This window comes from Cyprinodon tularosa, unplaced genomic scaffold (assembly GCF_016077235.1).
Source record: "Cyprinodon tularosa strain WSP-4 unplaced genomic scaffold, ASM1607723v1 ctg449, whole genome shotgun sequence".
Classification (NCBI taxonomy): Eukaryota; Metazoa; Chordata; class Actinopteri; order Cyprinodontiformes; family Cyprinodontidae; genus Cyprinodon; species Cyprinodon tularosa.
The window spans coordinates 540,331-567,467 of NW_024039173.1; the positions used below are offsets into that span (position 1 = coordinate 540,331).

At 39.8% G+C, this 27,137-nt stretch overlaps 1 protein-coding gene across 1 annotated transcript; it reads right to left on the reverse strand.

The window, feature by feature from the left end:
* Positions 1-1,064: 1,064 nt before the first annotated feature.
* Positions 1,065-26,683, reverse strand: LOC119793285 (SNF-related serine/threonine-protein kinase-like). Its single transcript, XM_038300383.1, has 8 exons — positions 26,403-26,683; positions 21,422-21,810; positions 20,871-21,089; positions 17,799-18,045; positions 8,017-8,158; positions 5,305-5,517; positions 4,870-5,004; positions 1,065-3,745 (listed from the first exon to the last, which is right to left on the reverse strand). Exons 2-8 carry the CDS (start codon positions 21,542-21,544, stop codon positions 2,428-2,430), a joined length of 2,397 nt encoding a protein of 798 aa, XP_038156311.1. The 5' UTR covers positions 21,545-21,810; positions 26,403-26,683; the 3' UTR covers positions 1,065-2,427.
* Between the last annotated feature and the right edge of the window lie 454 nt (positions 26,684-27,137).

A 27,137-nucleotide genomic window follows, 5' to 3' on the forward strand; every position in this document is an offset into this window, starting at 1 on the left:
AACCAGTATTGCTGGTATGCTTCTGCACCGTCGGTCTGGAATTTCTAGGGACGCACTAGCCTGACGTAGTCCGACTCAATTCTAGTCAGAATATGAGTCTGATACTGCTCCATAGAGCTGTGATTATGGGGCGTGTTTCGAACGAACCAGGAAAAAAAATGCCTCTGCACTCAATTGGATAGACCTACAACCAATAAGAGCAACGGAGTGCGTGACGTATGTTAAGCGAGGCATAGTTGTTGTCCACAAAAATCAAAGCGTGCAGTTGCACGCCTATAATAAGAAGATGAGACTTGATCGCGTTTCTCTGTTCCTCTTTAATTATTAATTTGCTGTCGATATCTTCTAGAACAGACCTAATAGCAGAATCTACTCACCTAAACTCTCCAGCGGCACCCATTATTGTTGTCACCCAAGCGCACATTGGTCACGTGGTTGATTACGTGACTGTTGGTCATCTGTCCATCATCGTATAAAGCCCGCCCTGACAATTTGATTGGATCGCCTGACAGTGGGCTTTAATACTTGCGCTACTATGGAGCAGAGCCAGACCAAACTTCCCCGACCTCAAACTTTGTGGGCGGGACTAAGTTCGGAATGGCACCCAGGCTAGGGACGCACAGCAGTTTCCCGCAAAAGCATAAGGTGGAGCCTATTAGAGAACTCGCCAGAACTTCGGCAGTGCTGGCTGGAGTGTTTATTTTCCAAAACAACTTCACGAGTCGTTTTCCACAATGGCGTTCATACGAACAAAACAAGCCGGTAAGGTACCAAACAGGAAATATGCATAGTGTAGAGTGGATGTAGATTTGACCAATCAGATGCCTCGTGTCTGCGGTCACCTACAATGTTTGAGAGGTGCACCAGAGTGTCTGCGGTTAGGGGTGTAGGCACATTTTAATTTACTGCGACACACATGCAGACGACCTGGTTTCTAAGTAGAAACTTTAGGGCGCACATTAGGAAATGGCCAGTGTCTTACTTCAGTGGTTTCTAAAGAGAAAGAAATGCTTCTTTACAACCATTGACATTAGTTTGACCTTTTAAGCAAAAGCAAACAGACCTTCTACTTCATACACATCATTTTATTGTAATAGATCTCTATCATATACATACAGTACAATATAATTAAGACAGATTTATGGCACATCCATTGTACATTTTGTAGTTGCTGGTATTGCTGTGAGGTTACAGTAAAGTGACCGTTTCTTTCTGTTTACTTAGGTAGAGACGACAGGTGGTTTTGACCTTGTGGGTAAGAAATGATGTTGCTACAGCAAAAACACATGCACTGTCATTGGTTTATATATTCCACTAGGGGTGGGTCACACATTCAGGTACAAAGATCAACACTTGGGTGGGGGGAGTGTTGTGTTCTCGTAAAACCCCTTTGTTGTAGTCTTGGAATACGCTACAGCAGTGGCTACTGTGCTCATGGAAAACTACAAGATGGACGCGGTTTGTGGATGCACCAAGAGGTTTTTTTTGTTTATTTTTCTTTTCTTCCTCACAAAATGAGCTTGAGTTTTCAGAGCTGCCTTTTACCTTACTTAAATGTTCTTTTTCCAGGCGTTAAACACAAACAGCTCTGGATTCAACCAAGACCTTGAGAATCAAGTAATGACGGAATAATGGTGTACAAGGATCTAGCATTCAGGTCTCTACTGCGATACAACTTTACCATTAATACTACAGGTACAGAGTACTTTCAAGCTATACACATATGTACAAACTATGCAGAGATCTTACAAATAAAATAAAACAAAATCAGTGTGCGTTTTCTTTCTGCAAACTTCAAGATAAATAAAATGTGCTAAAAATATATTGTGTGCCTCTCTCACGCTTAAGTGCTTAAGTGTTTTCTTCCTGTCTTTTTTCCCCCACACTTAAATGAAAACAGAAAGTTTAAATATTTCAATCAGGATAATACAAAACTGTCTAAAATAAAATAAAAGTATAAAAAAAAAACTGGAACAAAATCATGATATGTAACACAACACTAAAGCTTGCCAGTTTTCATTTGTCAGCTTATTTCAGTGATGTAGGTGTGAGCACTGTGTACTTACAGTAGAAGTAGTGTGAAGAAGCAGGCTTTTCGACTCCTCGAACTGCTTCTATTTTTAAAGTCTCAGATTAAACACACCCTCAAGTTAAAACATCCCCTTAGTGTTCTGTTTAATTTACTGAAAGTGCTTCACATACTTACACACACACACACTCCTCCTTGGAGACATTTTATGTCTCCAAATGTGCAATTTTTGCATTTGGATCCCCTCCCAGCTACCCACCATTAGGTGTTAATCAAAACCAAACAAGGAAAACACAAAGAGTGTAAACTTATGACAACCGGTGGATGCAGTTAAATGACAGCAGGAAGAAGAGTGATACAAGAGGGAGACATGGAGTGTGGTTAATGCGGCTGCGACACTATATGACCTGGCAGCAGCTGTGTGGGGTAGGGGTGCAGAGCAAACCCTCCTTGGGGCTCCGGTGAATGTTGACGGACAATGTTTTCTCGTTCAAAGGCATTTGCAGCGCACGGTTCTTTATGTTCCTGTGGTTTTCTCTAGCCAAATCCAGTTCCCCAAGTCTCAGTGTTGCAGTGCAAGGTCCATCCAGCAGAGGATCCGCCAGAACGTCTCCCAGTGGGGGCTGGTGGTAAAGGTTGCCCTTCGGGGAGGGCCCGCCAAGCAGCGACACTTTGTCCAGGCTGCCGGTGGAGCCGCCCATGCACATCCTCCACATGGGGCGCTCTTGGGGGTCAGCCCCAACGCTGCTGCTAATGCCGCCACCGCTGCTACCGCTACCACCGCCGCCGCTGACACCTCCTCCTCCCCCCGTCAGGTTGTGGAACTGCGAGCTCAGACATAGACTCATGAGTTTTAGGCTTTCCACCAGCCCACTGGCTGCTTTTGCTGTACCTTTTCCCTGCAGTGACCCCGATCCTGGACTGGCACAGTTGGGGGGACTACCCTGCCCGGCCACTCTTTTCTCACTGTCCACCTCCCTCTCTCTTTCATCCTCTTGTCCCACTACAGTCAATGAATGTGAATTAAAGGGACTTTCTGTTTCATCATCACTTGTCTCTGAGCTGGGAGTTAGAGTGGCATTTGTTGGCGACTTGGGAGAGGACATAAGCGTTGAGGGTGATGGTATTCTAGAGTTCAGATTTAGGCTAAGACTTGGCTTAGGAGGACAAAGTCCATGTAATTCTATACATTCCTCCTCTTCATCATCCTCTTTGTCTTCCTCGTGGATCTGATTTAAAACTGGAGCACTCATTCTAGAAGTCATACGATTACCAGCGGAGCATGTTGAGGAAGAGGAGCAGGAGGTTTTGGAACGCAGCACGACTTGAGAAGGTAAAGCAGAAGGGGGCAAGCATTTATCTTCTGCACCTTCTTCTTCCTCGTCCTCTTCAACACTGAAAAGACTGGGACTACGTGGTTTGCAAGGACCCAAGGACCCCAGAGAGCCCAACCTGAGGGGGTTGGAGTGGGGCTTCCCCAGAGACCTCGAACTCTTTTCCTGATTCTGCCTTGCTGGCTGTTGTTGGCTGGAAGATGGGGTCTGGATCTCCTGCCGCTGATTGAGGTCGAGCAAAGCGGTTTTAGGCCTGGGACCTTTGTGAAGACTCTCAGCGCTTCTGGCAGGGGACTGGGGCCCCCCAGGGTGGGATATAGCTGGACCTCCAATGCCATCACTGACTTCCTGGTGTACATCTACTCTGGTAGGCCAGGATTGCCTATGTGGGAATTAACAAAATAGTGCATAACTTTACTATTTAATTCTGATATCAGTCAAACATAGACCAGAGTTTCAGTTGATCTAAGCTGATTCTTAACATTTAAACAAATAAAAAACAATAAAAAAAACGCTAGTTAGCTTAGCATAAAAGCTGTCAATAAAGAAGTGGTATTTTTTTTAGACTTTTGCTTCTACATTTTGTTTCATAGAAAAATAACAATGCATATGTCCAATAAAAAACATTTGCTAAAGTTTGGTGTGTCATTGTTTATGAATATTATCTCAATTACGATTTTTGAACAGTGGAAAGCTTGCTAGTACCTCTGCTATATTCAATGCTAAGGTATAGGAGGCTATTTGCTAACAAATAGTATAATAGTACTAATCTCAGTTAAAAGTTAGATTCTTTCTCTTAGGAAAGTTTCTGGGTAAAATGAAAAGCTGCAGTATCTAACTGGCAGATTTCTGTTTACCATTTGTATAGTTTAAATCAAACTATACTTCAATAAACATTGCTAAGCCTGCTGCTACACCTAGCTTTTTATGCTAAGCTAGGCCAACAAACTCCACACTTCCTCTCACAAAACAGAAGACTTTATTAGCATACTATTTAAGCATTTCAACAATATAATAATTACGTAAGCCTATTTATTTAAATTATAAAGTTAAAAACTGTAAAACACTTTTAAAATTTATGATTTAAAAACATTAAAAACTGCCTTTGTCACAGCTTTGTTATTTCCATTTGGTTCATAGTGAAAAGAAAAAAAACAAAATCAAAGGGAAATGAGAAAAATAAAATTTCTGCAGTAGATGGTTAGACAGTTTTTAGGCAGCAAAACACACATACTCTTTATTTATTAATGAAGAATTAACTGTTTTATTCCATTTTCTTTATTAATTAATCAACGTTATTACTTTTATTATTATAAATATAGATATAAGCTTAATTTTCTCCCATTTCACTGTTGTTGCAGCAGAAATTTACAGCTCTATCCGGTCTTTATTCTGTGTTCAGCAAAATAGCTCTGGCCATCCCTATTCTGTCTGATTTATTTTCTGTGGATTGATCGTACACAACATGGCAGAGAAACCTACATTTTTGCAACAGGAAATGTTTACCTGAACTGGGCCTTGCTGGGGCTCGGCGATCGTGTCTGGTTGTGCTGTTCTTTTTCCTGCCTATCCCTCAGCATCCTCTCCGCCAGCAGAAAGTAGGTAGCTGTTATGTGGTTGTACTGGTTAGACTCCAGAGCCCTGAGACAACAAAAACAAAACATTAATCAGAATTATACATGCATATCAACATCTCCTTTGGATAACCACCCTAACTAAAGACGATGGGACGGCCAAGGAGACTGAATTTAGCATAGCAGAATCTCACACTCAGCCGCCATCTGCCACTTAATGGTATTTAAACAGTTGGTGAGAGCCAATTAAGCTTCAGTGGAATGTGTGAACTGTGACAAATTCTCTGAGATTTTGCAGGACTGGATAGGTTCATAGTAAATGACATGTGTGAGAACGTCTATGTGACATTTAGAGGGAGACACGTACTCAGTTATGGCGTCTCTGTCTGCGATGCCTCCCAGGACCATGCGTTGAATGATGGATCCGTGCTCCTCCTCGGATAAACTGCGATACGACACCAGAGGGGTGGACAGCTTGGTGGCCGGGGAGGGGTCGACACCTTGGAGCCATTCGTGGCTCTCGATCTGCTCTAGGGTAGCTCGTTTCTTTGGGTCTCTCTGCAGCATATGGCCTATAAGGCTGGGAGGGGGACATAATGAAGACTATCATTTTATAATACTGAGAATAATTTAAACCTTTTTAAAATTGCCTTGATTGTCACCCTTTAACTTGACTCTAATGCACTTGCTTTTTTCCCCTAATCTCTTCACATAACAATCAGGCAATCAGGCATTTTATGCGGTAGACCAACACAATATCTATTGCAGTGGAAACCAATTAAAAATCAGCAGGTTCCGAACAAAGAAAATCAACAAACAGTAAAGGTCCGGAGACATTTTTAATTATAATACATGACTTTAAACAGCATTTAACACTGACATAAAATGCAAGTGTTTATGCATCCATGTTATACATTGAATTTTTAAATAAAAAAATACAAAGTTTTTTTCATGTTAAAATCTGAATTGTTTTTGAAGTAGAGAACAATCGTTCAGTTTGGTATATAGACAATTTCCTGACTTCACTTGTTTTAAGCACCTTTATGCTTAAAGAGAGCAGTGGGCTTTATGCTGCCCTGCAAGGCCTTAAACCTGGGTTTGAATGGAGACAAAGCCATTCTAAAGCACGTATCAAGGTGCTCATTTTGAGCCTGGATCCATATTTATTTTTGATTCTGTTCATGGTGGAGAATCCTGCTTCACAGCAGCAGGTCGAGCCAAACATACTCAAAATGTGCAGGGTCATCTTTGAGCATGCCATTGCACTTTTTGTTCACTAGCTCACTGTGCTTCTTCCAGCAGTCCACACTTTCTCTGCTTTCTTTTTCTCATCATCTTCTCCTTCTTTCCCATCGCCCAGCATTTCACAGGTTTGCCTGCTGTGTCTAAAAGTAGCAGCAGCAGCAACCCAGACTGACAGCAGCTCATTGGCTAATTTATATCACATGTAGCTTGGTGCCAGATGCTACAAATGGCTTTACCATGTTAACAGGAGAAGCGGCACAAGTGACATTTAGACACTGTTTTAATTAGGTTGGGTCCGGATTAGCCAGCAGGTGGGTCGGGATGCAGACCCTGATCCGCTAATCTGTGACCTCTGATCTAGTGTATACTTTGATATAAACCAGGGCTGCCCAAAGTTGGCCCTCAAGGGCCGCTGTCCTGCAGGTTTTAGAAGGTTCCCTGCTAACACGAGAGATTAGTCTTAGTGGAGTTGCTTTTTTTCTTTTTTGAGTATCAGACTAGAGTTGGCAAACTTACTCAAAGGTATGTACATGCCATACTTTTAATATGTTTTAAATAAGAAAAACAATGCATAGATATAAATAAATAAAGGAATAAATAAAAAGAAATTGGTGAAACCTATGCATCATTTTCCTTTCAATTCACAATTATACACTTGTTGTGAGTCTCTCTATATAAAAATCACATTAAAATACATTTACATTTGCAGTTGTATTTGAAGTAAGGTGTGAAGTTCCATTGGTAAGAAAACTGCAAAGCATCGTAAATTAACATTTCCACAAATCCAAAATAAAGAACTTTAAACCCCTTGAGTTAATGTTAAAATTTAGAGCAGTGGATGTAGCCCCACTGGAGGGGGCACAGTGTAATTGCAGGTAAAAATAAACTGGATAAATGAGCCATTTAAAAAATAAAACATGATGTCAATGTGACCTGTAGTATGTAGTACTACAATATAGTAGACCTTGCATGTTACTTACTAAAATAAACGGATAAAATCAGAATAATTACACTTTAAAAATGTTCTAGTGGAATATAGTTAATTTTATTGCAATTTGCAATATGTTTTACTGCACTTCAGTTTTCTTTATTCAATTTTTTCAAAAAAGATGGTCGCAGAGGGTTTGGAGGAGTAAAACTTTTTTTTTTTCTTATCTAACTTTTAAAACTACTGATTTAGAGAAAGTTCATATGTAAACTGATTTACAGATACATCAATTTAAACCCTTTTAGACTTAAAGTGAGCAGCGAATAAATGAGCCACTTATTATACAAAGATATTTGTTTGTACAATGAATTAGTAATTCAAAGTAAAGGATATGTTATGGTGGCCAAAACTGCTAAACTAGCCCTAAAATTATATAAATATTAGCATTTCTTTCATCTGATTATTTTTAGTTTCTGCTCAACTGGCTTAAAATCTAAAATCATATGACTATCACATCCGCAGAAGTTCCTGCAAAACTACGTGGGAAAAGAAAAGGTAAGATTTAGTATTTAATCAACACTGTAATGTAAAGTCAAGGCCCAGCAGAATGTGCTTTCTGAGCTGCGGCTGTTCAGAGATCTCTCCGTCAGCGAGGCAACATTAAACCCTCACTGTGCTAAAAACAGAGGGCCGATTTGGAAGCGGTGCATTAGTTCCACTTAACGCGGCGCTGCATCCCTGCTGCAGCGGCTCAGTGAAAGCAGGACAACGGAGAGCAGCAGAAGATGAGACCGCACCCTCACTTCTCCGCTCTCTCCCCTTCACACATCTCCAAACATGAAATATGCAGCACCTGCAGAGTACTGCGTCCATCTGTGTGGGTTTGTGTGCCGGGGTATTACTCACTCTCTGCAGGCATGGGAGATATGCGGAGGCACTGTGTATCTACAGTCCATGATCATGGTCAGGGTCTCGCTGTCGTTAGCCTCCTGAAAGGGGGGCTGACCGCACACCAGCATGAAGAGGATCACCCCCAGACTCCAGATATCTGCAGACACACAGAAAGGGAATGCTTTTATTAAATTGGCAACAATGGAACAAGAGAAGTTATTTAAAGTAAAAAGGTCACAGAAATAAGATGCTCCATAAAGCAAAGCAAATTCATCTTCACTGTTTAGTGACCTAGATCAGAATATACATATGAGCTGAGTTCAAACGGAGCGTGAAGCACATTCGATCAGAACCATTTCCATAAATATGTGCAGGATCTCAGGACACGTCTGTCTAAGCGAAGACGAGGCTCTGCGCGGCTGCCTGCAGCCAGCAGCGCGTTCGCATGTCAGCACACGCATCTGCACACCCATATACACACAGTCTGTGGAAAGTGGGTTAACATGTTCATCCCTTGGAGCTTCATGCAAATGCTAATTTCATGGAACAGTTCTTTTTAGTCCAGTTGTTGTACAATAAAAGGGGAAGGAGCACAACTTTGTGTGCTCAGGGCTGTCAAGCGCTGCCCCGGTCAGCAGGATGCTCCACTGACACACATATTCAGCGCTCATCCGCTGACTGCAAGCATCGCAGAAGTGCACAATCAGTTGGCCTTTTGGTCCCATCTCAGCAGAATCTGACTGATGTGAAAGGGAGGGTGGGGGGATGAGGTATTTCCCTGCTTTAATTAACTAAAGTGCGAATTCTTAATTTACTGTTTGAATAAAGAAAAAAACGGTGCGCCTCGAAGCTGACAGCCTGTCCGACAGATTTAAATTGCTGTGAGAGTTAAACTTAATGACAATGAAAGAAAGGTTTTTGCTGCTGAAAGCTGTTTCTTTGTTCTCAACGTTTTATTGAGGGGATGATATCAGACAAAAAAAATGTGAAGAAGCATCACATCCAGATAACTTATCAAAGTGATGTCTAAAAATATAATTATAAGCAATAAGCAGTTAAATACTATTAATATAATAACTGATACCTAATAAGCAGTACGTATTTTGCAAAACTGTTTATGGTAACGGGTTCATAAGCACTTTTACATCTCATTTTGCATTTAGTGAAATTTAAAGTGTTTTCTATGACTTCTTAAGAGACAGATTAACACTAAGTAGCAAATTAATTGGACATTTAAGGAAAATTTTTATTAAGGTCTGGACATAATTTTCTTTTCATAGTCTTATTTTAATCTCGGTCTAGACTTTGTCTGGGCCATTCCGAACATGTAAAACTGCTAAAGTTAACAATACCATTGTAGTTCTTGCTGTGTGGAGAGTAAAGGCTCGTTTATACTAATACTCCATTTACACTACCCTTGAAAAGCGATCCATGCCGAGACCTGTCTTAACCAGGCCGAGCTTGGTTCTGACGACCATTTACACATCACGCTATCTTGGTTCCTCGACTCCTCGCCTCCTAGTGACGATCTGCGGTATTACTGCCAGTATTGAAGGAGGAAATCAAGCAGTTGGTGGCGGTAATGCACCAAAAGTTGTTTGCCAACCACCATAAAACACAAGAAGAAGAAGACGAAGAAGGAGGTAATCAAGCAAATCAAAATGGCGGCGCCCGTCACATTCAGAAAGTTATGCTTGATTATTATTGCTGTACTTTGGTGTTTACCGAGGGTCAGGCGATGACGGCAACCTTTTGTGGATGTTTATAGTTGTTCTTCTTCTTCTGTTTTGTGTTGGTTGGCAAGCAACTTCCGGAGGGGCGTTACCGCCAACTACTGGAATGGAGTGTGAGTTGGGATGTGCAGCCAGACGGAGATGATGCGTTCTGCTCATGCGCTCTTGTTATCAGAGAGGCGAGCCAGGGAAAAACCGAGCCGAGCCCACCTCTGGAACTGGTCTGCAGTTAGATCGGTCCGGTTGTGTCTAGCTCGGTTCAGTTCAGTTTGCTTTCCATTTACACATGATAAGTTATCTCAGTTACTGAGCTCGGACCGGTCTTGGCACGGTTTTTCAAGGGTAGTGTAGATGGGGTATAAGAAACCAGGTCGTCTGCATTGTGTGTCGCAGTGCACGCAAATGTGCCTCCGCCCCTTCCGCAGACACTCTGCTGCACCTCTTCATAATTGTAGGTGACCGCAGACAGGAGGCCTCTGATTGGTCAAATCTACATCCGCTCTACACTATGCGTATTTCCTGTTTGGTACCTCACCAGCTTGTTTTGTTTGTATGACCATCATTGTGGAAAACGACTCGTGAAGATGGACCAGCTAGCAGAGCAAGGTGCGCGAAAACGCTGGGACCCTTTCTCCACCTGGATCCCTGCTCTTTTTCGCCCTCGTGTCCCTCCGTTGTCGCACAAACTTGCCCCCACTTCCCCACCGCCTCGGCCGTATCTAGACCCACAGCTAGTTCGTGATTGTCCCTCTTGCGTTGTGGCGTGGAATAACATAGCGCAGACCACGCTTCAATATGGGGCATAAACCATAAATATCTGAATCATACCCATAACACACTGCTGCGGGAGCATAACCAGCCCTTATGACCATCCCTTAACCCTTTGCCCCAGTCACAAGTCCTTTGCTATATCACCCACGTGGGGCGACAGGGGTGTGGGATGTAGGAACTCATGCTGAAATCGAAGGGTTGATGGTTCAAGCCCTGGCTCCGCTTTTCAGAGTGGTTGTGTCCTTGAGCAAGACACTAAGCCCACATTGCCTACCTCTGGTGGTCAGAGGGTCCTGTGGTGCCAGTGTACGGCAGCTTCTGTCAGTGAGCCCCAGGGCAGCTGTGGCTACAATGTAGCTTGCCTTCATCAGTGTGTGAGTGAATGGGTGAATGACCAAGGGCTTGACCAAAATGCTTTACTCTACATAGTAAAGCATTTTGGTCAAGCCTCCTGACTTGAAAAAACGTTATACAAGTAGCACTTATCCCAGGATTACACTTTATTTAGTTTCATGCATTTTCCCCATTATCTCTGAATATTTTTCTACTGAAAGCAAACATGTCTATAGAATGATGCTGTCACCACAGCACACCATTACAGCAATGCTATAATGGGGACTGAATAGATATAATTTTTTTCAGATCTGGTGTCACAGCGTCTTGCTTTCATAAATTCTGACACTTTTTTTGGCCAATCCCATAAACTTCTCCAAACCAACCACCTGGAAGAAGGGTCAGGAGCTCTGGGTATTCTAGCCAACTCCCTTGACAGGCTGCCATCTGCTCAATAAGCCCAGCTGGGACATTTTCTTATCTCTAAATATTTCACAGTTGACTCATAGTGTTATATTAAGAAAGTGAAGGCAATCGAACACGACATTTATAAAAAGCTTACTTCGGAGGTCAGACAAGAGGTCCTACAAACTCTGTATGAGCGTAAGTTTAGCAGGGTCCATTGAGACATGGATTAGAGTTTAGTGTGGGTGAACTTGGCTGACCTAAACATAGTCCACATCTCAACCTGACAGAAAACCATTTAGTTGAATCAGAGCAAAAGACTCTCGTCCAACATCAGTGTCTGACCTCATAAATATGCTTCTAAAAGAACGGTCTAAATTCCCATAAACATTTAAACCTTGTGGGAAGCCTTTGTAGCAGACCTGTTTCAGCTGCAAATGTTGGACCAATGCCTTATCAGAGATGATCTATAAAGGATGCTGGTGTCTTTAGATAGACTAGAACAGAATGATCCCTCCTGAAGTTCATGTGTTTATAAAGGTAAGTAACTCACTACTTTAGGTAACATTGTCGTCCTAAATGAGGGTAATTTATAGCAGTTGCAAAATGATTCCAACTTGCAGCAGGAGGTGGTGAGGATTAGAAGTGGACGACCTTAAAGCAGCGACATTGAGCTCGATTTAAAAACTAGGAGAAAAGAGGTGGGAATGAAAGATGCTCTGCTCTGCTGGTGAGATGAAGAAAAAACTCCAGGTGATGACCTTCCAGGGCACATTTATCTGATTCATTGTGAGCATTTTAGAAGCTGCTGTGGTGCCTCTCTAAAGAGCCTCAATTAAACCAACCATATATTGTTGCTAAACGTGTCCAGCCACGTTAGAAGAAATTCTAACTATTTTAAAAGGTTGATTAATCAGTTCTTAACAAAAGGTGTGTTTTTGGAATGTGGACCAGACTGAAAATAATGGAGCCTCAGTGGATTCATCATCCTCGGACCCCTGGTGATTTGTCTCTACATGTCTGTGCTTCGCTCCAGTTCGTCGGAACACGCCGGAGAATCCAATCTGTTGGAGTAAATGTGTTGCTTCACCGTGAGCAGCGGCGTCTCTTTCTGCTGATGGAGGGAGCAGGAGCTGCAGCAGCCCCCGCCGCCGCCTTACCCCCTCAGCAGCGTAGCCTAGCAACCGAGAGCCCCGCTCCCTCCTTACTTGCGTCAGCTGTTCGTCGAACTTTCCTTCAATAACTTTACTTATAAACCAGATGGTTAACAGGCTTGTGTCAATGCACTGTAGCAGAGTATGCACTGATGATGAAGGCTGATTATCACAGGCTAAAGAAATGTAGAGTGTATTTATTCAGCGTGAAAAAATATCACTTTAAAGAGAACATTTTTTAAGAAAGCTAAACAAACATAGCTGGGTGCGTAGGAGAAAAATGGGCACAAACCCAAAATTTGAAAAAGGGAAACTCCTGCACATTATTGAACTTGATTAAACTTCATTTTCAATCTAAGCCCTCAAAACACATTTCAGTGATCATATCTTCTCTTTAAAAATAAAGTTCTTATCATATATCCATCAGACAGCTGTACAAAAAAGACAGAAAGCTGCAAAATTATCTATTTTAATATTGAAAACCAAACATGTAAAAACTTCATCATTTAGATGTGAACAAATTATGTTAAAATAAACTAAATTAGAGTATAGACCTCAAGAACAATCCTGGTAAAATATATATTTTTTAACATTAATGAAGAACTGATTTTTAATAAGCGTCTTTGATGTTCAAAAAATGATGCTTATCAAAAATTTTAATGTTTAACATGTACAGGAGTTTCCATTTTTAACAAAAATTCAAAATGAACATTTCTGGGGAAGTTTTGGAGGAGTGTTTCGCTTGGTTTGCAGTCGTTGGATCAGAGCCAAAGGCCCCGAGGCTGAATCAGGTTCAACTCGAATCTGGTAAGAGCAACGGCATCCTCTATTCCTTGCTTTGCTTTAACAAACTCCAAATACACCAAAGGTGAAGTTAAAGAACCTCAATAAATAAATAAATAAGATAATTTGCAAATGCAATACAGTGATTTATGTTTGAAATAAGAAAAAAACAACTCTATTATCTTATGTCCAGTATATAAAATCCAATCATCCTATTCTAGGGACAGAAATACTGATTCTATTGGGAGATTTAAATTTAGGAAAAATACGTGTAAAAATACATGTATTGTAAAAAAAAATTCTACTTCCTTTTTGAAAGTTTTGTTCTTTTAGAAATATGAATATCCATCTATATATATAACCATGTAAACACCCTGTGCAATAACCCTATATAATAATCCTACAAAAAAAAAACAAAAAAAAAACTGTCATATGTGGTCAAACTGAATATACTGTATATATCCCATGCACATTTTTCTTCCTTTGGCACATTCTTCTTCTTTGACTATTTGAGCTAACGAGTACATTTCTCCACTGTGAGATCAATAAATCAATCAATCAAAAGTCTCTCCAAAAAGTCCTTTGTCTGATCAGAGGTCTCCTCCCAGTTTGATGTTAGATCTATAAAGGTGGGAACAAAATGTCTGAGCTCTGTATCCTATCTCTTAAGATTTACCCAGCCATCCTACAGCGGAAGCTTGTTTATCTCAGATCTTGCTTTTTTGTTCTTGATTCATATTTCACAACCATTTTTTTTTTAAAATAGGTGTCCCTGAAGTTTAGAAATTTTATTTTTTTAAAAGTAGTTACATTACTCCAAACATAACTCCCATCCAGTCTATCCATCCACTGCCCAATAACACACCAGATATTCAAACTCCTCCAATTTGGTAAAGAGTTGTGGAACAGTCTACATGTTCTTGTTAATAAACACTAACTTCCAAAATCAGACGCTCTACCCTCTAATACCAGGAGATCCAGCCTGTCACCACTACAGTATGACCAGAATTGTTGGAAGACTCCAACGTTCAGTAGAAAAAAAGCTTGACGTTGACAAGAGAATGTAACAAAGGGTCTTGCTTTGTCCATTTGAAGACTGGACAGTTCTTTATTATATTGCCAGCAGCCTATAATCCCCATTATCCTGCAGCACCTCCAAAAAAAAATGCCCCTGAGAAAACAACTAACTCTCTTCCGACCAACAGAACACATGAAAACTAAACTAGAAAACCAAACTCCTGTGAGCCGGTCAAGAAATCTGCAAAGGTAAAGACCTTTGTTCCATCGTAAACACAAAAAAACTCCCCGTTCCTCCAGAAACTGGGGCTTGGTGATTGGCTGGAACCCCCTTCTATCTTCAGGCACCAACTACTGACCAAATGTCATCCTGAGTAACATTATAGGTGGAAAAAAAATTATATTTTTTTTAAACATGAAAAACCTAAATGTGTTTATAAATCCATCCACTGAAACTTTAACTACTACCATGAGCTCTGGCAAAATCAGACAAAGCTAGAGCTTTTAACCAATACACATAACGGCCAAAACAACAAAGAGACGGGTCACCAGATCCAACATTGACCGCCTTGCAAGATCATTACTGTGACTGTGGATGATCAAGAATCGTAGCTCTCAAAGTGTGGTGATAGTGACAATGACCTTTCCAGAAGAAAAAAGCTGACAAACAGGGTCTGGTGATAATTCTTTCAAAGTAAAAGTCTAACCAGAGCTTTTTTAAATCTTTACCAGGGGTGCCAATAAAAGTGGTATTATGTAAATAGAACCTAATGACACAAAACAGTCCATTATATTCATAGATGCCCTCTGAATATTGCACACGCCTTGCTTATGTCCTTAGAGAAAGCTATTAGATAAGTTATTATTTTAAAAAGCAGCTTGAGCTTTTTGAAGAGGAAGAGCAGCGCTATATTTAACTTACCATTTATCGGAGACAAAAAAAAGCCCACACAGTCGAGAACATCAGAGAAGAAAACGCACTTATCAGTTCAACATCACCCACCCAAAAAAAAAAAAAGAAAGAAAGAAAGAAAAACCAGCAAATCCTTATTTTCTCAGAACAATGTAAATGCAAATTCTTTTATTTAATGTAAAAATCTTTGTCGAAAGATAATGGATCATCACTGCAGTTCTGCCAGCAGCAGCATCACTATTACCAAGCAAATAAGTAAAGATAAAAAAACTAATTATAAAAATGATGAAGGAATATATTTCTGAGCTTATAACGCAATAGACTGATAGCTGTTTTTTTTTTACTTAAAACAGCATGGTGGAGTTTAAAAAATACACCCATAATCTTTAAAAACATCTGTAAGGTTTTGATAAAGTTAAGATGAGGGGGGAAAAAAATCATCATCAATGAGCTTGGATCCGATAAAGTTCCTCAAATATTAGCTCTTTTTTAAAAACAAGCGATAGAGATTAGATGAAAAACCTGTCTTTCTTTAATTCCTGCTATTTAACTGAGTCTTTAAAAGCAGCCACGTTATAATCAGGGTCCCCGACGCATCATCAACACCCCCTCCTGGCTCGTTCGACTAATTGGAGAACGTCCAAGTTTGCCTCCTGATGCCATTAAAATACAGCAGTCTCTATTTCCTTAAAGATCTCGCAATAATACATCAACAAACACCAGAGGCTTCTGCTCATTATGAGACTTTAAGAGATGAATCTGTTTTGGCGCAGGTATGAGGATGGGATCATGCCAGGAAAAAAAAAAAAAGTGTCACAGCAGCACTTTGTATAAAACATGAAGATAAATTGGAAAAGATCCTGCCAACTGTTTAACACAGTTCTTAGCTGTAGGCTGTCAGAGAAATATGGCTTTAATCTGATTTTTTTTTTTTTTGTCATTGCACATTAGGTGTGGAAATGAATATTTTTAAATAATAATAATTCAGCAGAAAGGGAACATTTCCAATTTTTTTGTTTCTTAATAATTCTTTTATTAAGGGTTTCAAACCTACGGATATTTCTGAGAGTTTCTTGTCACCGTGCAGTTTAACAAGGATTCCAGGGCTTTAAAAGAGAAAGCAGCCCACACCATGATGGATCCCCTACTGTGCTCACCAGTGGGCATATTATTAATCCATCTGTTCTATTACGCTAAATTTACCCGGAGTGTTTTTAAGGTGAAAAGCTTCTCTTCAGAGCACATAGATTGTTACCACTCAAAACCACCACGTCTAACGGTGAATATAAGGAGTAGTTGAGACTAAAATCCTACTATTTGCAGTTATTCTCTAATTATTTTTGCTTTTTTAGTGAAAACAATTATTTCTTATCATTAAAATGGTCCCCCTGATGAATAAATGTGTTGAAATTAAAGGTTGAAGACGACCTAATGAAAGAATATTTTTTTTACACATCTGAATAGAGGGTAGCAAATATTTGACCTGTCATTACTTATGCATATAGTGTGTTTATTGGAATATATAATGCTTCTGTTACATAAACACCTAATTTAATGATCTTGTTTTCTCAAGGACTTCCTCACCGGACCAACAACCTCCACATGAGCCCGGCTCGATAAAACCAAGTGTTAACAGCCTCTTTATCTCTGCAGCAAACTTGGCTTTGTGCCACTTGGCATGACTTAAGACGAACCCAAACATCCCGCAGAGTGTCAGCATGGCTGCTTGTAACCCCTGAACAGGTAACTTGGAGGCTCTCAAATGTCAGGAATGCCGCTCTCCTTTCAGGCTGCTCTACATCAGCCTTAGCCAGTGATACGGTGGGCACAATATTGCATGCCGGCTGAGTGGATAATCCCAGCAATCAAAACATCATCATTTCAGCTGAATGAACAATAACGCAGGGGCAATGCAGCTGCTCCACGGCACGAAGCACACACAAAAACACAAAGCACCGACAATGTACACAGACATGGCCTCAGACAGAGCTCACGCAGTCACACAAAGCCCCACACGTGGCCAAGGAGCACAGCGAAGACTGCACTTTTAAGAATACGGAAGCTTGGCACAAAGGGAGAGAGGAGAGACAAGGAAGACGGATGGAAACAGCCACTGCAAATTCACTCAGTCAGAAAAACAGAAACTTTCTGCCTTTTCTTTCCCCTACGTTTGCTGCAGTGGCCTCTGGGCAGACACGAGAACTGCTGATGCCTCTCCGCGCTCCGTCTACTTCCCCCTTTTCCTTGCGCCTCCCTTTTTCCTCATCTAGCAGCTACAGCCTGCGACCCTTCTGTTTTGATTTGGTTTCTCATTTCAATTTAATTTAATATCCAAATGCCTCTATCCAAAGTAGAAGTGCATTGGAGCTGCAAGCAATGCCAGTAATGCTGCTTCAGCTGCATTTGTAATATTCTATTTCAGATATATCAGTGAGTAGTACTATAGGTAGAAGGAGTCTGTTAAAACCTCCAGCCCTTCAATCAGCTGACTAAAAAGCTGTCAGCAGGGACCATTCATAAAGCAAACTGGGTCAAACACTATAGTAAAAGCCAATACTCTGTGTCATTTTGCAGAGAGTTCATATAAATCAATGCTCTAGTTAGACTGAAGCGTCCTGCACAGCAGCTGATTCAAACAAATTCTGGAATCAAACTAACACTCCACAAGCTAAAAGCGATCAGACTTACCAACAGCAGGAGCGTCGTACTCGTCCCCCAGCAATATTTCAGGAGCAGAGTAAGCCAGCGAGCCGCAGGACGTGTTCAGCGTCTTTCCCGGCTGAAAGCGGTTGCTGAAACCAAAATCTGTGAGCTTGACGACTCCCTGCTTCTCAAAGAAAACCACGTTTTCAGGCTTCAGGTCCCTGTGGACCACATGGAGCCGGTGGCAGTAGGAGATGGCGTGGACAATCTGGGCAAAGTAACACTTGGCGACCTTGAAAAAAGGAAACAGAAACACAGTCAGACACATATTTTAAATGTTGTCCTTCAATGCTAGTGAGCATTTAAACTTTCCCAAAATAAACAAAAAAAGCAGATACGCATACTAACTGGCTAAAAGTATTTACCAGGTAATTAAAAATTAGTGTTGCACCGATACCAGTATTGGACGGAGCCCCAATTCAGCACTAAAATAGTGGTATAGGTATCAGCGACATCAATTCCAAACAGATGGTATCGCTATGGTATCGGTATCAACCAATACTGCACAGCCAGGTATCGGGTATCGGTATCGGGGCCGAAAAATGGCATCGGCGCAACGCTATTAAAAATGACATTTTTCAAAAAGTTTAAATCTTAATTTTAAGGAGCTCAATGACTTGTAATTGATTTGTCTTAATTCATGTCATTTTTAATTAATGACCTTCTGTATGTTTATTCTGTTAAAGTTTTTGGCAAATTGGTGGTGGGTTAAAAAAATTGCTTGAGGGATAAAGATAAAGGTTTGAAAGACTGTTTACATAACTTTTAATTCTCTTTCAGTAAAGCAGCAATCAGGACAGCTTTATGCCAAGGTTATATCCTTTAGCCCAACTTTATTACAAGCCAATGTAAATGAATAAAAGATGTTATTTATAACAGTTCAATGATCATCTAGCAGTTTATCTTGTTGACCTGATACGTACTCTGATACAGCTTTTAGGAATAGGCAATAAAACATAATACTTTTTGGCAGAAAACAGACTAGCCTATTAAAGAATAGCATTAGGGAATATTGGTAGAGGTTATGAATATTTTCTTTAATATTTATTTAATTAAAAAATGTAATGTCAAGAAGAAACAAGTCTGAGCTAACATCACACGGTGAAATATATATTTTTTATGGTATTTCATTGATAATCTTTCAATTTACCTTTTGAACTTTAAACCTGCTCTGATACAACGTGTAAGAACATGTATTACAAAATGCTAAATTACTAGCAGTGATTAAACAATAAACAGTTGATAAGAAATAACTTATTTTCCCACCTTTTAAAATTAATACCAGGGAAAATGCAATTTTAAATCAATGAAAGCTAAAGCTAAGACTTTTCGTATGTAAAGTTTGCTCTAGAATAAAGATGTTTGTTGTGGTCACTTTGCTGAAATAGCAACGGAAATTTGGCGGGAAACTAGCCTGTTCAAAGAAACCATGGTAAAGATTTGGTAGAAGTTACAAATAATTTTATCCAAAAAGTTCTTATACAATGTGAATATTATGCTAATAAGAAAGCTAGAGTGAATACAAATAAGCTAATGTTAAGCTAGTGTTAATGGTTGTCAGTAAACTGTAAGAACACTGAAAAATATGCTAGCTAGCTAATAGCAAAAAAAATTCTATAGATGCTTTTTAGTAAAAATAGAAAACAGAAGTCCAAAAATGTATTTTTAGATGTAGGTATGTTTTATCAAATACAAAAAGAATACTATAGCAATAAATTTCAATATATTAATTTGTCTTTAAAGCCAAATCATACGTTTTATTTATTTCTTTGCTAAGGCAGAAGTGGCTCTCAGTGAGGCACATCTAGCCCAGTTCAAAGATAGCATGGGTAAAGGTTATTAGAGGTTTAAAATAAATATAAGCAATAAGAAGTTTCCATCACCCTAAATAAAAGTGCCAGGACTGATTTAAGTATGAGGTTTACAGCTATTTCTTTCCAACTTCATTCCAAGCTTATGTCAGCTAGTAAAGGAATTCTTTATATGGGCACAGACTCTGGGTTCAGCATAGCTGGGATGTAATGGGAGTGCAGCTAATGCGTTCTGTGGAGCACTGCAGCAGACTGTTGGAGGTTAGCCAGTCAGAGGAAAGTGGACAGGGTGGAAATAACCCATAAAGAGGCAGAAGCTAAAACATTTTTTTTCAACAAGGCAATCAGCTAAAAAATTTAAAACCAGGAAAATATACTACATTTTTTGTTTTTTTATTTAAGCCAGTAGTTATTATTATTCATTTTAAACCAGAGCACTAGATAAAAGCACAGAATTAAGTAAAATAATTAAACTACAGCCTCTTAAAGCTGAACCCCTTACAGAACTTTTATACCTTAACATGCAGTGCTTAAATGTTAAATGTCACACACTAATCCCTTGGGATCTGGTCATTTAAAAATATCTGTCTCTACAAAACACCCATTTCATCAGCCCCATAAACGCTTTGTGTTGCTGCTTTTCCTCTAACCTAATCTTGATGTATGTCAAAGATCAGACAACGCTATAAAATAGTGACTACACTTCTGCATATTAATCCACTAATGCGGAGGTCTTCAACAGGGGGGCCGCAACCCCTAGGGGTCCACGGAGGTACTGGATGGGGGTCGCGAAAGATTTGGTTGATTAGACCTTTTTTTTTATATTCCCTGGTTCAATTGTTTCCACTAATTGTGATGTTTTTAAAACACACTGTAGTAAATAAATGGAGGCAGAAGTTGTCTTTCAGTCATCAATGCACAGATTCAGCGACACTCAGGAGCTCTTTCAATCTGGGCACCGTTTCATTCACAACACCTGTCCTATCAACCAGGAATCAGAATCAAAAATACTTTAATAATTCCAGGGCGAAGTAACTGTCGTTACATTACTCCATCTGTAATAGAGTGACTATAGGACCAGTTAAATATAACAGAATTTCATACAATATATATAATTAGGGGCTCCCCACTCCATCTCGCCATCAGTTTGGGGGTCCTTGGCCTAGAAAACGTTGAAGACCTCTGCACTAATAGGTTAAATAGCTCTTGTTAACAAGTCCGATGCTGTCCTCTATGCTCCTCTCACCTCTTCGCTGAGACCTCCGTCATGCTTCATGATGCAGTCGTACATGTCTCCCCCATCGCCCAGCTCCAGAATGAGGTAGAGCTTGGTGGCTGTGTCGATGACCTCGTAAAGGCGAACCACGTTGGGGTGCTGTACCATTTTCATGCATCTGACCTCTTGGAAAAGGTGACCCCGTGCTACCGGGTCCAGCTTAGTCTTATCTATCACCTTTACTGCAACCTGGAAGAGTGGCAAAAGTAGACGTCAACAAACCGAGAGCTTGTGCAGCAAATTGAAAGTATTTTGATGCTGTACTTTGTCACGTTGAAATGCAAACAGTTTTGGAGACGAGACCACATCGAATGTTTACATTCCTCTACAAATGTCATGATTAGTTAAATCTAGAGGCTGATCTCTACTTAGTTCTGCTTATAAATGTTTCTTATTTGTTCTTTGCATCTTAGAGTCCAAGTATGAGGTTTAAAACATCTATAATATGCAGACAATCTCCTTAAATGATTCTCTCTAGAATAAAACAAGGCATTTTCTTGAACAGATATAGACAGGGGTACCTTCTCTCCGGTGAAGACATGACGTGCCAGTTTGACCACTGCAAAGTGTCCGCGCCCCAGAGTCTTATCAAGATCGTACAGCCCAGCAATCTTCCCATCATGATGACGCTTAAGCCCTGACATGTCGAGGGCGGACTTATGGAAGGAACAGCCTTTTTTTGTGCCTTTTTTGCCTTCAGTTGTCAGTTCTCCATTTCCCTTAAGTTGGCCCGAGTTAGATGAAGTGGTTGTATGAGCTTCTGTTGTTCTTGTTTTAGCTGTAATGTCCTGGGGTAGTCTTACAGAGGCAAAGATAGAAAGAGATCTCCTTCCTGTTGTGGTAAATATATAGGCTTCTTTCTTCTTGTGGTGCAACTACTTAGTTTAACTCAGTGCCATGAAGTCGTGATCTGAGGAGGAGAAAATGAAATAGAAAAAATATTGAAACCATCTTACACAAATGTAACAGCATGTCTGAACTATTGAGCAATCTGTTTTGTAGCTGATCTGAAATATCTATGTATCTAAAACAATAAAATTGAAGATCATCATTCTTAAAATAGTAATGGAAAAAAATATTCATTTTAAGCTCAAGTAATGGATACAAATGTGTTAGTAACCTTAACTAAACTCAGCTTATATGTAGATGACAATGTTTTATATATATATATTTATATATATATTATTTATATATATATATGTACATATACATATATAAGTACATATATACATACATACATATATACACACACAAATATATATGTATAAATATGAGTGTGTTTTATTCAACAATTATACTACATATATACATACATATATACATACATAAATATATATATACATACCTACATACACACACACAGATATGTATATATATATATATATATATATATATATATATATATATATATATATATATATATATATATATATATATATATAGATATATAGATATAGTTTTATTCAACAATTATACTGATAAACATTAGTGCATTAATACCTCAGGAAATTTTCCTTGCTAATGTTTGGTCCAATAAGTCGTCAATATAGTAGCCAATAAGTCATGTCACTGTGGTTGCACTGATCACAAGGCTCACTTAGATTAATTCAAAGACCAGACAATAGTTTTTCTTCACCAATTTTACAATGACTATGACTTTTTTTAATAAATAAGACAGACACGTGATGAAAAAGGCCTTTGCTGCTGAAGGTAAAATCACTAAGAACACCACTATAACCAACAATCCCATAACCAACGAACTTTCTTTCTTTCTTTACAAAACACAATCAGTAATCTTGAGGGAAGAGGAAAACTAGTGGTCACACATTGGGAAAGAAAAAACAAAACTGTAAGCTCAAGCTGCCATCTGGAAAGACAAATAATAATAATAATTTGTATTGACAAGTTAACTTAATTCTCACAATCATAAGGAGATTGTTTTATTTTTTATTTGAAGACTTCTGTTTTTCACTACTGCCTTGCAGCAAGAAAGGCTTAAATCCAGGCCTCTCTCAGCATGGAGTTTGAATGTTAAACATAAACATACATCGATTCTCCCAGGTTATTATGGCTTCCTGTCACCGTCCAAAAACAACGCTGTCGTGGTAGCTGCTCACTCTGAGTTGTTTGCAGGTATGGCTGTTTATCTCTTTGCTGCCCTGTAATAAACCCTGCATCTCCTCCACTGATAGACATCAGCCTGCAGTAACCTCCCTCTTTTCCACATCCTCGGCATGTCCTTACATCTCTGACAAATCTAGACTAGTTACTGTCATTGCCTTTTTTTCGTTTTGGGATTTGCTTCATTCCGACAGTTTCCTCCACTCCATCATCTGATGAACAGCACTCTTCTTTACTTAGCCTTTTATGGCCATAGAACTGCTGTGTGTCAATCTAAAATACCTTCTCCTTATATAACCACATTGTTCATAATCTGAAATAATGAATATCTTAAGCATATTCATGAAATTCTTTTACTACTAGTACTAGGGGGAGTGGCTTTCTAGTGGGTAAGGCTGAGTTTTAAGCCCCACTCCCACAGAGTGCCACTCTGGGTCCCTGAGCAAGACCCTTAACCCCACACTGCTCCCCGGGTGCCGAACAATGGCAGCCCACTGCTTCCCATAGTGAATCCAGGGAGTTAATTTCTCCTTTGTGAGATCAATAAAGTTCAATTTCTACATCTTTATAGAGAATTTTCTTGCTATCAGTTTAACTTTCTGCCATTTTGTTAAAAAGAATGTTAAACATTTAATAGAGATCCGCATTTCTTCGTTATTAGTCCTGTAATTAAAATAGCAATCACCTTTTATGTGTTAATTAAGTTATTTTAAGTTGCATCAGGGATGACTCAGCCCTGTGTCATTTTGCGTCGCAGCCTTACTCGCTTCTAACCTTTCACTGGGCTCATTCATGCTCACCAGTGATACGGCATGTACCTTCATCACGTTGGTTGTGAAACAAAAAGCCTGCCGGGCAGGGATGCCATTCTACTTTAAGGAATCCTCCTGCGTGTTAAGAACAACACTTGAAGCAACGAGGTAGCAGGAACATTCCTGGGAGGTGATCTTCTCCTAGGCGTGCCCCTTTTCAACGGATTAAATGAAGACAACATAAACCTAAATAAAGGTTGCCAAGGAACACCCCTGTGGGTATAACTAATGCACTGTGTGTGTGGGTGGGTGGGGCGGATAGGAGGAAATAATAAAAACATCTCTGCCATCTGTGGTCGAACTGAAAGGAAACTATAAAAGCCTTTTAGCCTCAGCTGGAAAACTGTAACTGTGAGAAAAGAGTTTGTCACATTTCTGAGCTAACACCACGCAGACAAATAAAAGCAAAAAAATAAATAAAAAACCCTGAATGCTTTTCCTCTTCGACACTGACAACAAACGGGTGTTGATTTTTCCAGTAACCGAGGCAATGGAAGGACAAACACACCCAGAGCTGTGATGATAGGGCAGGCCAGGTGAGATCAATGCTCGCTGTGGTGCATCGCTCAGCGGCTGCAGAGTCAAACCTGACCATTATCTGTAAAGGCCTGATCCCCGTGCTAAATTCAGACTCCTTATTCACCTAAACGCGAGTGTTTAATCACTTGATTGGTTTAAAGGAGCTGATTGACAAATCTGCAAACTGTGTAAGAGGTTAGATTCATTAATTATGCTCCCTCTACTAGTCTTCAGCGCCATGCCCTCGATTGGCACATCTATTTACAAGCCATGCATGCCTCCGATGCTGGTTGCATAACTCGTTTTAAGGTAGCTGGTGTTTTATTGATTTATGAAGTGAGCTGCGTGAGCCTGCATGCACAAAGACACACATACCCGCCCCGGGTCAAGGACCCGTTTTAATAGCTGCCCTGCTCCCACGGCATCTGACAAGTTCAAGATAGACGAGTGATAGGACTGTTGAAACCGAGTTCCTGGTTTTTGATTTGTAAGGCTTATTACCGGGATCTTTGACACAGATTCTGAGGCAACAGTCTGGATATGTTGCTTCAGAAAAGATTTTTGCTAGAACCACTTTATGCTTTTATTTTGGATGTTTACCAAAACAATTACATTTAAAATCATTTTTCTAGGAGTCAACAAATGAGATTTAATCCCTACATAGATAAAATAATCTATGCCTTATTTGTAGTAAACATAAAGAGCTATTGATAAGGGATCTTTTATGATAAGAACAAGTTAAAAAGGCAGTGGTTGATTTTAGTGGGGCATTAGGGCTCATCACCCAGGGCAACAAGACTTAGAAGTGGTAGAGGGAGGCTGGTTTTATTTAGAAACTTAAAAGAAAAGCTATCAGTTTCAGTCCTTCAATTCTTTTTTTCTACAGCTTCCTTTGTCTGTCCAGTCAGTATTAGAGAGGCTTAATATTTGAATCACCTTAGGATAATACGGCTAGAGCCAAAAATGGCCGTAGATGATTTGTTGGGTTTCAGGGTGGGAAAAAGTTTCAGGAAACATTTGATGCAAGACCTGCCGTGGATCACAGATAAAATACTACCTGGTTTTCTCTAAAACTCTATTCAAACTGGAGGGTAAATACATTGTCACACAGATTTGTACAAATCTACCATTTGATATTTTTCCCTGAAGTTCACCGAAGTTCATAAAAAGATGAGCATTTTAAAATGATAAAGAATTATCCATCGTTTTTACAAGTTAGAATAGTTTTACCATTGGTAAATCCAACCAGCTGCTGCACACTGCCTGTCAGCTGGCTCAAGGAGAACTTTTATACTTTTTATATATAAACAGTCCTATAGCGGTAACAAGGAGCCACCAACTTACCCGCTAATATCACCTTGTTGTACACGTATGATCAAAATATTTGGATGACAGAATAGTATACACAAAGTATGATAACTGCTACTAAATTTTTTGTTGAATTTTAAACTAAAAAAAAACTGTTAATAGTATATTTAATATTATTCTACCAGGAATCATTATGTTGAGCCATTTTGTTGCAGATTGAATAAATGCAGCTTTTGTATTTTGAACAAAAGCCATTAAATTAGATTCTGTTAAATGTTTGGTTTAAAAACAAAAGCTATAAATTGTATTTATCTGTTCACGTCACTGGAGGTGTTATTATTGCTATGATATGTGGTATAATATGATACATTGATAAACATATATTGATTTAGTGCTCAGTATAACACTCCTTTTCCCACAGTGGAGCCTTCAATAATAAGAGGTTTGATGATCTAAATGTAATTGCAAAGCATGCATTAATATTTTTTTTTAGATATGAGCAGATAATGTGATATGTTATCATGCAGCATCATGTTTGTGATGAAGAAATGTGCAGGATTGATCATCTGAAAGCAATCCCTGCTGTCAACATGCCTGCTGGCTGCATCATCAGCGCAGCAGCAACCTGCGCCAAACGGCTGAAACATGATGCATTAAAGCGGCGCACAATCCAGATGACCCCTGCGGACACAAGTTTACACTAAACCCCCCAGGATCAGGCTGGCCGAGCTGTCGGACTCACCGCAGCAGCGTCAGGCGTCCTTTCTGCTCCGTGTTCAGGCTGCCGCGGCGCTGCGCTGCGCTGCGCTCCGGACGCCTTTAGAAACGAGGCTGATCTCTTTCACCGCTCGGTCCAAACGCGCTGCTGTCGCTCACTGACAGCCACCAGGCTGCAGATCCTTCCCAAGGGTCCCCCTCTTAGTTAATCTGTCACGCTGTCAACTCAAGTCCTCTGTTTCCTTTTCGCTCTGGCGCTATTAGCTGCGCCAAGTAAACACAGGTAGCAGGATGATGCGGAGCTCTGCGCCTTCACAATAAAAGCATCCTCCAATCTGTTTCATTATTTATCAGCAGACTAATATTTGATTTTACTGGATATTGGAATAGACATTAAAAAAACATAAGGAGGCTGTATGATCTCAGATCATATATCCTTAACTTCCTTCATACTCCTAGCATTCTTCTATGAAAGAAAACCAAGAAAGACATTTTAAAAACTAAAACTTCATCTTAAAATTGAATTAAAGAGTTATACCAGAATGATCTGTTTTTGTGTTATAACATAAATGGTGAATGGCCTGTACTTATATAGCACTTTTTCAAGTCAGGAGCCACTGCTTTACACTACATTCAGTCAGGGGCGGAGCTAGATGGGGGGCCAGGGGTGGAATGGCATAATGACACTACAATACTGGTTATACTTCTGCAGCAGTGTGTCGCAGTGAGCTTGATGCAAACATTTTTGATTTATGTTCAG